General features: G+C 38.7%; 1 protein-coding gene across 1 annotated transcript in view; it reads left to right on the top strand.

Moving 5' to 3' along the window:
* LOC126485904 (uncharacterized) overlaps positions 1-14252 on the top strand; it is a 201277-nt gene that overhangs the window by 112992 nt on the left and 74033 nt on the right. The window contains exon 5 of the mRNA XM_050108910.1: positions 7139-7314. Coding sequence (XP_049964867.1) covers positions 7139-7314 — 176 coding nt within the window. The remainder of the gene's footprint in view (positions 1-7138; positions 7315-14252) is intronic.

The following is a 14252-nucleotide window of genomic DNA, read 5'->3' as shown; positions in this document are numbered from 1 at the left end:
ATTAAATTTTTTTTCTAATGGCAGTAATCTCTGCCCTAATCTGAATAATTTCTCACTTGCTTTTCTATCCAGATTCTCCATACTGCCTTTCACTTCATTAGTCACTTGGTTCAATTCCTGGTCTTCTCTTACGTCCCCAGCCTGTGCTGGTGTGTTCCCTTTAAAGTTCACTACAACTTTTTTTAAATCTCACCTTTTCTTGTCCTACGAACTTCTGGTTGGAACTTCACTACATTTTCCATAGTATCTAACAGCTTGAAGACATGATGTTCCAGTTCCTCTTGTCTGACAATACTTTGTTCCCTGAGTTGTTTTACATGTCAATTTCATCCTTAACTTTATTCACTGTCTTTTCCAAATTGGTCTGTCCTGTTACCCAATTCTTTAATCCTTAACCCGTTTCAAATTTTTCTGTGCTCTTTCTACTTTAGACATCTCTGTTCTGAATTCGTTCTGTCCTAAGACTGGCAAACTACACTTTCTGTTTATGTGGCTCATCATACCAGTACTTTCCCATTCAAATTCTGCTGTACCTTTATATGTTATATTTCCTACTACCGTTCTTACTTCTGTTTCTGTCACTTCATCTACTGTATCACTGTCCTCCTCGTTTGATAATTTACAAACGTTTCAATCTCCATTTCGATTTTTTCCCCTCTAACACTAACAGTTCCTTCAAAATATTTTGCTATTTGTCACAGTCAAAAACTCGTAAGAACAATTTACGCTTACACATGTTCGTCATTTTGTCAGGAAAGTCAATTAACTAAGTATGACTACCCTCTCTCATGGCGCCACGTGCAATTGCCCCTCCCCCCCCTTCCTCCCCTCCTTTCGTTTCGCTATTTTAGTGCAATGTTGCTTTTAGGAAATATGAAACTGCTGAAATTTCTTTGTTATGTGTAATTCAGTTTACCTATGGATATGGTGACCATATGCAGACGTATAAAAAAAAGGATAAACAGCTTGAAAAACGAGGACGAAGTTACAAAAAATATAATTAATCAGTTAATTAATAGACATAACATACATTCTTTACTTCTCTGAAGATCCGATTTTGTGTAGAAGTGTAGGCTTGCTTAGCAGATAGTCGTAGAAAGATACACAGGAAATTCTGGAGCATAACCGTACATTTAACAGATTCAAGATTCAACCTATTCCTGTCATCAGTCCACTGTGTTGTAATGAGAGAAAATATTCTTTTTCCATTTGCATTGTGCCCTGATATACCGAAAAATTATTTGGCAAGTTTTAACAACTTTCACAAAAATATTTGACCCATTTTTCCTACAAGAATCATTACTATTCAGTTTCAGAAATTGCCTAAAATTACAGAACTGATCAAAGTATTTTACATCTTCAATTTCAGAAGCTTTACAATTATCTTGCAAATACAAAAGGCTTTTTTCAGCATCACTGTAGTTAACATTTTTTTAAGAGATATCAATTTAAACAGGAAAAGTCGTCAAACATACAGAACAATCGTTTTAATTATTCATGACAAAATCGATACAGTAACATAGCTTCTTCCATAACAAGTCTAACTTCTTTATAAAAGCCTTCTTATGATCCAATTTCTAGCTTCTGTTTAATCTCTACGCAATTTTCATTTAATTGGTCCTCAAACACCTTACACACGGAATCTAAAATTTCAACCTCTTCAAGCACAGAATTGTCCTCCTTTTCTGGCTGCAGAATATTTGAAGTGAATACAGACATTAAGGAATACAAACGCCATGAGTAGGCTTCACAAGACCTACTCTCAAAAAAACTGAAACAAAACCTTTGGTGACTTTCTTTCAGACAGAAAGTAAGATATCAGAGCAGGATACGTTTTCAGTACCCTTTCAGTACCTGCGGTAAGAGGCAACCACCTAGTTTTCGCAAGAGACAGGACCTGTTTGTAATTTACCTCCACAAATTCACAGTAAAAGTGTAACTGTTCCTTTCTAACAGTGTAAATAGAGAAATAATTACGAATTTTAACAATGCCACGCTCCAAATCAACAGAAAGACCGTCAGCTCCCTGCTGAGTTGCATTATGTGAGCCGGACATCCCACACCGTTCAAATTCTTACTGTTCAAAGATGTCTTTAATGTGCCGTATATATTGTTGCCTTCCTTGCGATTTACACACCCAGAGTTTGTGTTAATATTATCACTGGTAAATGATGCATACTTATTAGCAATACCCACATGTTGTATTGTTTCTGTAACATACTGTGCACGAGTCTCGGATATTTCATTTGGAATAGGTTTAAGCTCAATTAGTTTTGTTTTTAAACCACTAAGCTTATAGTCAAAGTACTGAATAAGAGTGGGAAACTTTTTATATTGCCATGGACACTTTCACTAGACGAGACACCAAAACAAGATATGACACTCAGAGCTTCCGTGGTGACATTCAAGGCATGAGGAGCAATTACTTTATTTATAATTCTTCGAGTTTTTCTTCTGGCTGAGGAGACCTTTCTAGCAACGTCTGAATCAAAATAAATGTCTTCATTCAATTTTGGCGTGCAATCCATTGACCTAGAGCTAAAATTACGCCTAACGTTATGGAATGCTAGTGCTCCTTCTCCAGCACGAACTAGGTGATTTAAAGGAGAAGTAGACTGCTGTTGCTGAAAAATGTGTCTGTACTAGATATTAAACTGCAACGCTGAAGATTTTTTTATGCTTCTCAGTGGTAATATGATGTTCGAGATCTTGGCCACCTAGTGCAAGAAATTTAAAATATTTCAGTGACACAGTGACATGCATTTCGTTTATAACATTTAAATAAATTAAATGATGTTTACGTATGCTTTGCAGAACTGGAGAATTTTATCGTTAATTTCTCTTAGTTTTCCGAATATAAATAAACTGAATGACTAAGAAACCATGAAATGAAACCATGACAATAAAACATTCTGTCGAGTTATTTCTTACCTTTATTGGCCACTCAGACATAAGTTCCAGCTCCACATATTTAACAGTCTACTTCGAATTCAGTTCTCACTTTCTTGAAGGTAGGATACTGGTAAAAAAGGAATCTGGGAATCTACGCTTGCGTTTAGGCATTGCCATATATTTTATAAAACTCACTCGGTCGCAATAAACAGCAAATCATATTCACACACGAGTAGTGAAAACAGGATATGAAATCTATAATGCCAAGCCAATACAATGTCAATTCGGAACTGAATATATGGAGCAGAATTTTTAAATAATCGATATTTGCAATCAGCTACGGATCGATCCATGGTCAGTAGTGGAAAGACCCATAAAAGCAACGATCCTGCCGCCACTGTACTTACAGTATTTAATGAAAGAGCAACGGAACGGGAAGAATTGCAAAAATAATTTTCTTAAAGTCAACGTTGCGAAAAAGGACAATGTAAAAATCCGCCCATACCCCGGACGAAGAGATAAAGACGAGAACATGTCTGAATTTATTCTCTCTTGCTCCTTTGCCGGAATAATTCCGCTACATTCTTCTATCAATATCGTCAAGCTGGAAACCAAGTTTTTCTCCAAAAAATGAACATAAATATCAGCTCTGTTGATTTTAACCGCTTAACTTTTGTACTGAAATATTTCGACCTACTGAATATTGAATTTTCTTTACGTTTACTTACACTTTTTCTTTGTCTCTGCATATAAGTACATGATTCATTTACTACTTGCGAGTATCAGGCGCTCGGGACTATTCACACATATACACAAAAGAAACTGATCACATCCTTAAAATTAAAACTACCCTGTCCCTCTGGGCTGCTCAGTCTCTATACCATATTTAATATTAACATTCGCATGCCTCTACTTCTTGCAATCACGGCTGCATAGTCTCTGTTTCCATAGTCCAGTTAATGCTGTTTGCTGCCTATTCTATTATTTGTTATTCTAAAACCTCCTTAGTGGAGAACTTTATTCTTTGTAAACTATATATCCTACAGACCTTAACTTCATTCCTCATTTTGGTTTATACTCATACTGCTGTCTGATAAGTCAAGTCACACAATTCTGAATCATTTCCTTCAAGAAAGTCCTGGAGCTGTCTGTGACTGAGTGCATGTCCCCGAATGAAGTTCACAGCGGAAACGACTGGTTTCAGTACACAAGAAATATCTAAGTCTTTCCCACAGAGTGGACGCTGATGTATGTTGCATGGAACCAAAAGAGCGTACAGAATTTGGAAATCGTCCGACTGAGTCCTGATCTGCTCCACTACACCCTTCCTCAGTCCAGCCAGGTGTGTACCTCCATCAACTGCAACATTTTGAAGCTGGTTCCACTCAACGTTATAGTTTTGGAATTTTATTGCAGTGGTTGCAAAAGTCTTTTCCCGTTCATGTGCCATGTATGCTGCAAACGGATACCTAAAAGTCTAACATGACACCACGAATGAACACGAGAAGTTGTGAGCTACTCGAGAGATCAGTAGACTCATTCAGTGCCAGAGAATACCACAGAGGTTCCTAGCTTTCTCGCGGATCTGTAGCAATAACTTACCTGCAGTTTCTTCTGTTCTCCGTGCAAATGAAATTGCCGAAAGACTGATAACTTCCAAACAATGCACTAAGATCATTAAGTGCCGTGAGAGCACTCATTCATGCTTTCAGACATTTGTATTGTAGCAAGCAACAAGTATCTTCTGCTCTCTTATTTTTTGAAGTGGTTTATCTGAAAATTACCTTGAGCAGTTATACAGAGAACCGACTCGTGGCGATAACATATTAGACCTTCTGGTGACAAACAGACCCGAACTATTTGAAACAGTTAACGCAGAACAGGGAATCAGCGATCATAAAGCGGTTACTGCAGCGATGATTTCAGCCGTAAATAGAAACATTAAAAAAGGTAGGAAGATTTTTCTGTTTAGCAAAAGTGACAAAAAGCAGATTACAGTGTACCTGACGGCTCCACACAAAAGTTTTGTCTCAAGTACAGATAGTGTTGAGGATCTGTGGACAAAGTTCAAAACCATCGTACAATATGCGTTAGATGAGTATGTGCCAAGCAAGATCGTAAGAGATGGAAAAGAGCCACCGTGGTACAACAACCGAGTTAGAAAACTGCTGCGGAAGCAAAGGGAACTTCACAGCAAACATAAACATAGCCAAAGCCTTGCAGACAAACAAAAATTACGCGAAGCGAAATGTAGTGTGAGGAGGGCTATGCGAGAGGCGTTCAATGAATTCGAAAGTAAAGTTCTATGTACTGACTTGGCAGAAAATCCTAAGAAATTTTGGTCTTATGTCAAAGCGGTAGGTGAATCAAAACAAAATGTCCAGACACTCTGTGACCAAAATGGTACTGAAACAGAGGATGACAGACTAAAGGCCGAAATACTAAATGTCTTTTTCCAAAGTTGTTTCACAGAGGAAGATTGCACTGTAGTTCCTTCTCTAGATTGTCGCACAGATGACAAAATGGTAGATATCGAAATAGACAACAGAGGGATAGAGAAACAATTAAAATCGCTCAAAAGAGGAAAGGCCGCTGGACCTGATGCGATACCAGTTCGATTTTGCACAGAGTACGCGAAGGAACTTGCCCCCCTTCTTGCAGCGGTGTACCGTAGGTCTCTAGAAGAGCGTAGCGTTCCAGAGGATTGGAAAATGGCACAGGTCATCCCAGTTTTCAAGAAGGGACGTCGAACAGATGTGCAGAACTATAGACATATATCTCTAGCGTCGATCAGTTGTAGAATTTTGGAACACGTATTATGTTCGAGTATAATGACTTTTCTGGAGTCTAGAAATCTACTCTGTAGGAATCAGCATGGGTTTCGAAAAGACGGTCGTGTGAAACCCAGCTCGCGCTATTCGTCCACGAGACTCAGAGGGCCATAGACACGGGTTCACAGGTAGATGCCGTGTTTCTTGACTTCCGCAAGGCGTTCGATACAGTTCCCCACAGTCGTTTAATGAACAAAGTAAGAGCATATGGACTATCAGACCAATTGTGTGATTGGATTGAAGAGTTCCTAGATAACAGAACGCAGCTTGTCATTCTCAATGGAGAGAAGTCTTCCTAAGTAAGAGTGATTTCAGGTGTGCCGCAGGGGAGTGCCGTAGGACAGTTGCTATTCACAATATACATAAATGACCTTGTGGATGACATCGGAAGTTCACTGAGGCTTTTTGCGGATGATGCTGTGGTATATCGAGAGGTTTTAACATTGGAAAATTGTACTGAAACGCAGAAGGATCTGCAGGGAATTGACGCATGGTGTAGGGAATGACAATTGAATCTCAGTGTAGACAAGTGTAATGTGCTGCGAATACATAGAAAGAAAGACCCCTCATCATTTAGCTACAATATACCAGGTCAGCAACTGGAAGCAGTTAATTGCATAAATTATCTGGGAGTACGCATTAGGAGTGATTTAAAATGGAATGATCATATAAAGTTGATCGTTGGTAAAGCAGATGCCAGACAGATTCATTGGAAGAATCCTAAGGAAATGCAATCCGAAAACAAAGGAAGTAGGTTACAGTACGCTTGTTCGCCCACTGCTTGAATACTGCTCAGCAGTGTGGGATCCGTCCCAGATAGGGTTGATAGAAGAGATAGAGAAGATCCAACGGAGAGTAGCGCGCTTCGTTACAGGATCATTTAGCAATCGCGATAGTGTTACGGAGATGATAGATAAACTCCAGTGGAAGACTCTGCAGGAGAGACACTCAGTAGCTCGGTACGGGCTTTTGTTGAAGTTTCGAGAACATACCTTCACCGAAGAATGAAGCAGTATATTGCTCCGTCCTACGTATATCTCGCGAAGAGACCATGAGGATAAAATCAGAGAGATTAGAGCCCACACAGAAGCATACCGACAATCCTTCTTTCCACGAACAATACGAGACTGGAATAGAGGGGAGAACCGATAGAGGTACTCAAGGTACCCTCCTCCACACACCGTCAGGTGGCTTGCGGAGTATGGATGTAGATGTAGATGTAGATGGTGTTATAGGTTGAGCATTTTGTGTGTTTGATAAGATGTCGCTACACACCTACATTGCGTTAATGTTTTTGTTGCTGCCGACAATAATATAAATGTTATGTAATACCGATACCTATAAGTGTAAGGTAAGATTGGCTGCTGCTTCTGAATACTATACAAGTAATTTTAACCATTTTTCGTGTGTTGCAGGGTAACAATACGAGCAATCAGCGTCTCCATGTGTGGATTAAGAACATGGAACGTGTGAGAGACATGGTGCACACGAAATTAAGTGGTTTGGTACACGATATGCAATCCGTCAGCGAGAACATAGCGAACTACACGGTGGAAGTTGACAAAGACAGACCTGGCAACTATGTACTCAGGTAAAAGCCGGTGTACAAACTTTTTTCGAACTCAGTATGATTTTTGAGTGTTTATTTCACTTTTTCCCAGGAATATAGTCTTTTCTTTCATGCAAAATACTGAGATCATTTAATTCAAGGTGGAGTAAAAAAATGTGGCTGATAATAGTGAAGGAGATGGTTACAGCCACTAATCATTTATAAAGTTTTTGGAGTTCGTTTGGTTTTCAGTTTTTGGGTTTTCTTTTATCTTAAAATGTGACACATATTACGCAGCAGATGAGCAGAGCATTTCACTACAATGAACGGTGTTACTACTCTGATTGGAAAAAAATACCATTGTTCCCAGACACTATCTAAATTTTCATAATTTATGGAAACAATGACTTGGGAAAATCTGTGGTGCCTGACCCGTAAAGGCAGCATGTAGTGACCATAATACTACCGCACTAAACTAAGCGCACAGCACAAAAAATATAGTAGCTACCACGAGAAATCCAGCTAATTCCATGTAATAGTGCCTCTAGCGCAGATAATGGCGTAAAGGAAGAGGGTTTACAAGTCCTATTAATCCCAATAAACTAAGGGGGATCCTAAGAAGCGACGAAGACTGAACAGAAAATGGGAGGATGTCGGCAGAAAGGTGGGGACGGGTTTCCATGGTTTTTATATCTTCCGCTGTGATGGGTGTTTTAAAAACTGTTCGTACAATACCATGGAGCGTAAATGCCGGTAGTTGTGAACGACAGGACAAGGCATGTCTCCCCAGTATCGGGCATATGGAGCCAAGGGGTGGTCGAGTTAGCCTTGACAGGTAAGGTGAGTGTGTCTTGGATGTAGGAGGCGAAAAGTTTTACTTAGATTCTCTTGATTGTTGGAAAGGAGTGGGTAGTTTGGAGAGGATTGTGGTTGGTAAGGCAGTGGAAAGCTTTCCAATAGCTACTAGAGTTGGCGGGTGCTGTTGTACTGAGTTTAGAGCATGTTCGTCAACAGTTATAAAGAAACGGGTTCTATACAGTTATCGAATTTTAACGCTCGCGGATAGTTCTTTATTTTGCAAATACAGTAAGAATCTCAAAAGCATATGCGTTAGTTTCTGCAACGCGCTTCGTTGCCAGCAATTTGGTTCAAAATGATGACAATCGATGTCCACTCACATGAGCATTGTGACTCTGAGGCGTAGCGCCTCGCATCATGCCTATTCAGATTTGACGTGCAATGTGAGTCACGCGGAAGACAGGTGGCGTCCGATAGCTCGAGAGTATGTAGATTCTATGCGACATGATAGAGGTCCGTAGCTTAAGCCTCGTTTACACGACGACATTGGGTTGCCCCGCTCGTTGCGTGGAATGAGCTGCACGCAAATGGTTTCGTATTTTACTGTAGAAACCAGTATACACTTCAGTGTCGGCCTTATGTGGGTTCCTGAGTCGTGTCTGAAATGAAAGTTTTGGCAGCTGCGCATCGCTCGAGTTGTGATGGGAGTTAAAGCTAGTTGCGTGGAATCGCTGCATGAAAAAAAAAAAATGAAAAAAAGAAACAGTTTCGATTCGTGGCTGGATGAAGAAGAGACGTCAGCTCGGTTGCTCAGCATCCTTGCTGAAATAATTTGTAATGGAAGACCCAAGAAGTTCTTTTAATTATCTTAGAATGTCACCAGAACTGTTCACGTTTCTTCTAAATAAAGTTCATTATGCGATAAGGAACAAAGATAGTATAAACATGAAGCACTTTCGCCAGAACTGAAATTACATATCATATTGTGTGCATTTCAATCGAGAACACTCGGCATGCTATAGGGGTAGTCGACAGGATTCTGTGTGTCGTCAGAGTGATTGCAGCTTCAGAGCTAAAACAACATATTGTTTCAAGAAGAATTTCTATTCCAGAGACGAAAAAGGAAAATAATTCTCTTCATAAAACCGTGATTAATTCCTTTTATGAGCCAATTGTAACTGTTCATCAAGATAAAACTAGATAATATCTTTAAGGATACAGGGTACTTTTCTTGCTCAATATTATGTAAAAATCAACACCTATTTCTATCAGGAATTGTTTATATGTATATATTTTACAGATTTTTGTTGATATCAGGTAATGCAGCACACTTTCTAAACAAATTAGAAGTATTTTGAATATTTTTGAACCTGCTTAGGGTTATTAAAATATTACAAAGAAACAGATGCAATTTTTTCCAAAATGCTTCCTCAAATTGCGGTACCATTCAATCCAATGTTATACATTTGAAGGAGACCAAATTTTTACCAGATATGCATGACATAATGGCTGAGGTACTAGACCTTTTTAATCCTACATATTATGTATATTATAAGGATAAAAATATATCACATCTTACGTTTTAATTTTTATAACTTTTCCTAATAAAAATGCTTTTTTTCTATAATTTAATTTATTAGGTCTACTTCATAAGTATGAACTATTGCAAGTTACAGAAAAAAATTAGAGCAATGATATATAAACTTTAGGCATTATTTGTACCTGAATTCTGAAAAATACAACTTGTAGGAAATTACGAATGAAGACATGAGTCCAATTAAACTGTGTCTCACAACATTCCTGAAGCATAGTCTTCATCCTGCAGCATCTCTTCATCTTCAAGCTTCCTCTTGGCATTCCTTTTAGCACTTCTTGCTTCTTTGGTAACATGATGAGCGAATCTTTCAGCTTCATGCACCTGTTGTCTGTCACACGGGAGCAATTGATCTTCCATATTAGAGCCACATTTTATGCCTAAATTTCTCAGGTATTCCAATATTCCTATCACTCCATCATTGAAACATATCACTGCATGTAGTAGACCAACTTTTAATGTATTTAGTCCCCCAAAAACATTCTTGGGTAATCTTTCCCATATGCAATGGTTGAAATTTTCATTTGTATTCTGAGTGCCCCCATGAAGACATTTACTAAGCAAAACAGGGTCACTCAGTTCTCTAAAATTGATTTTATTTCATTCATAACAGGCTCAGGAAGAGAACGCTTATGATGACATATTTGACCACTTTCTTTTCCTTTTTGGTAACCACATCAAGAATCTGCTCCTTTCTGGCAAAGTCTGTGAACATGGTGGTCATCTGTGGACAACGTATGAAATTAGGTGGCCCATACAGCTTTTATCATTGCTTTAACGTCATTCTGAGGTGCAGTTCGTGTAATGGCCAGTCCATAACAACTCTGAAGAAGGTCTATTTCAGTTTCTGTCAATCTGGCTCAGCCAGACAGAGATTTTCCATCAGATAGCAACTTTCCTTTCATTTCTCTTCTTAGTTTCCTCAATCTAGCACCCATCATCTATTGCACATGTCCACAACACTCTAGTTTTGTTACCAAGGTATCACCATAAACATTGACCTCATTAATTTTACTGGAAGCTTTAGAATCCCTATCGCCTAGGTACTTCGTGTATCTAGTGTTATAAATGGGCACCAACTTCTGAAATATTTTTAGAGCCCCATCACACTCCATACCTCCACTGTAACCATCATAATTCTTAGAACACTGATGTTCAATATGTCCCTCAGTGTTACCATGGCGGGCGTGGCAGTACTTAGATAAGCACTTAACATCAACAACTTTTCCATTCTCCAGAGAAGTTGTACATCTAGACACAATCTTCAAGGCGCCTAATAGTATTTTTATATACTTGCTGAACCTACTGGGAGAAGGAGGAAAGTCCATCAAACCACAAAACGTTTTATCAGCCTTTTTTCCTTTTCCTGCTGCATGCATTGCATACACTAACTTCAAATTCACATCATATGAATTCTGCACCATGTTAGAAGTCATTTTCGAGGTAGATTTACTGCAGGATCTACGCAGAACAACTAATTTTGACACTAAATCCTTCCTGCCACTTTCTTGTTCAGTTATTTCCAAACAGCCTACACCATCACATTGTTTACATATCGCCACTTCCTTTATCAAAGAAGATAAGATGCGCACATCAACACCAACAAATCCACTACAAACAGTGTCACAAAAATTTGAATCGCCATTAGGTGTGCCATGTGGGAGTTTCTTCCCTGAAGAACTGATACATAGGTTACTTTCAAAAGTGTGGCTTGCTTTGTTTGTGAACTGGTTACCATGGAATTTCCTTTTATTGAATTTCTTGACGCGTCACATAGTTCGTATCTATTGCACACTAAAGGATATGTACTTCCACAAATATATGTAGCACTTGGGCAACAAAGATTCAGTAACATGTGAACGAACTGCTTCAGCAAAATAAAAGTAAATTCTAGCAAAGATAATCATTTACAGACACTAGAAATCTGCACTGTTACCAGAGTCTACCATAACAGTCGCGACACTCACTGCTGCAGAAGTTGTTACCGTTTGACAGCTGGAGCGACAATAGCGCTCCAAGCGGCAAGAAAGGAGAACTTCAGATGCGCCTTAAGCATAGTGTTTGTTTTGCATCCCTTTCCTACGTGATTTAAGAAATATTTGAATTATAATTTGCCTCCAAGAGTTTGTGTAATATCAGAAGACAGATGTTTCTAAAAATGATTCTAAAGTAAGTACAAATAGGGATAAAACTCATGAATCCAGTGGCAAGTTACAATACATTCGCCAAGAAACACTTGTGATGTTGGATAGAACTGCAGCTTAGCACGTTGATATCAACGGAATAGAAACACATAGATTCACACATAAGCACAGACATGTACCTCTACATGCAAAAGGGATCGACGCCATGTTTGTGGTTCCATGGGCCTTCTGTGTTTTAGTCATTGTCACCTGTTGCCACAAATACGACCTTCATCTTTATATTATTGTAAGGTGGACAAGCAACTGCCAAATAGTGGGAGAAATGTACTGAGTGTAAACCCCAAGTCCTCGGAGCCAATAACACTGGGTCTGCCAGAAGTGCTGTCATACGTTAAATTTGCCGTTAGAGACTTCACCCAGTGACATATGCACTAGTTTATCAGTATTGGAGAAATGCTGTACCTTCTGCTTTAAAAGGTGGAACATATTGCCACTTATCCCACATTTTATTCGTACGCCTTCCACATACCTATGTAATGTACACACTGATGGAAACCTAAAACATTCTGACAAAATCTTTATGCCTGAGTGCTGTAATATAATAAATATAGAGCAAACAGCTTAGTTTTGTCTCTCCATCTTGTAGATGTCATGCCTATCTGGTTTAACAACAAGCCAAGGGCATCTTTTTTTTTTAAATATTAGGTTCCTATAGTTTTCAAAATTTGTTTGTCGTTCTTCACTTGATCCTTCTGATACAGTTTCTGTTGCTGTCTGCACTTAAAATGATAGGCACTTTCCTTGTCCCATAACAGTTTTGCACGAAGTGTAGCGATCTGCACATTCTGATACTCCACACGCTTTTTCTGAACATGAATAACTGCACTTAATTTTACCACTTCATCGACAAAGCAGGTCTGTGTTGACGATTCAGATGAATCTTGCAGTGGTATATGGAGAGTTGAACTGGCTGCTTTTGTGCCATAGGATTGTCTTACACCTTTAGACGGACTGTCGAACTTTGCGGCAGTCTCCTCTTCATTGTCAGTTGAGGCGGCGTATTTGGAATGTCAAACAATGTTGTTTATTACTATTATTGTCTGCATTCATGAACTGGTTTTCTTCGACACGTAGCAGAAAAAACTTAACATTATTATAAGGCTAAACAGGGTCATTTTTCATAAGATCTTCTCCTCTCCTATTCACTAGCCACTTTCTACTCCTAAAACGAAATATTTATCGTCAATAAAAATGTAATTGGCAAGCGAATCCTGACGATGCAGTTTAGTAACATGATGGTATATACCTCTCAGGGTCCTTAGGAAACCTAAAAAAAGTCAGATGTGGTATCTTCTTCTTGCTATTGCTGCAATTTATTCCGCTACGCTACGCTCCCTTTTGTAAAAACCATTGTACAAACCAAAATAAACAACCACTATTCGCTTTCGCTTTCACGATCGCGCCGAACTCAACATTTTAACTTACTGGCCGCTTGGCGCGTTGCTGGCGCAGTAGGCAACAAAATCCAGGCGATGTGTCGCGAATGTTTGTTAGACTGTGACTGTTACCAAAATATACAACGTATCATACGTATAATCGCTGGAAACAGAAAGTTCACAGTTCTTTTCGAAATAATACTGGTTTCTGTAACGGAAATAAAGAGGGATTGGCGACATACAAGACCGTAACTTTAAAATTTGGTATATATAGTTAATTTTTCATTTGAAACCCTATAATGTATATATATCAATGTAATCAGGAAAGACTATAGAATTTAATGAAGTCACAAAAAATTCGATTTTTGCGCCATTTATAAGTACTCTGTATCCTTAACACATGAGAATTTCTTTGTGGTGAAACAGTTTAGGAGTTCGCTGTGAGTGGAGATAGAAACAAATATATAGTGCAGTGCATACTATGAAGTGCTTTCGTTTTTCTCAGAGCTTTCTGTATAGAAATAAAATACTTTGATAAGCTTTAGTACCAGCTACTGATTATTAAGTACACACTGGGTTACAGAATTCCGCTGAAAGTGGTACAAAAGCAGCGATTTATTTTCGCTTGACTTGTTAACCTTTCTTTTCTTTCCCTATATACCTCTTGTTGCCATCTTGAAATTTGCTTCTTCTGACAAAACACAGCAGAGTTTACAAAGATTCATCTCACTAAAAATGTAATGTAGTTAAAATTGGGACAGAATCCTGAAACAGTGTAGTAATAACTGCATATTAAACTAGCAACTGAGGACAAGACAGGTCAATAGTTTATGAAAAACCCATTCCCAGTTGATTGTCACTCCTGGTATGGAAACAGGGAAACTAGCATTCCTGGAATGAAGACATCAGCGTCAGCTTTCCCAGAATTGCTGATGCCAGTAACGTCCGGCACTCAGGTAATGACATCATCATCACCATTCAGAGAATACTGTACAATGCACTTCCTTA

The sequence above is a fragment of the Schistocerca serialis genome, chromosome 1 (genome assembly GCF_023864345.2).
Source record: "Schistocerca serialis cubense isolate TAMUIC-IGC-003099 chromosome 1, iqSchSeri2.2, whole genome shotgun sequence".
NCBI classification, from domain to species: Eukaryota; Metazoa; Arthropoda; class Insecta; order Orthoptera; family Acrididae; genus Schistocerca; species Schistocerca serialis.
Note: the sequence above shows the minus strand (reverse complement) of the source record. Positions and strands in the feature narration are given on the sequence as shown.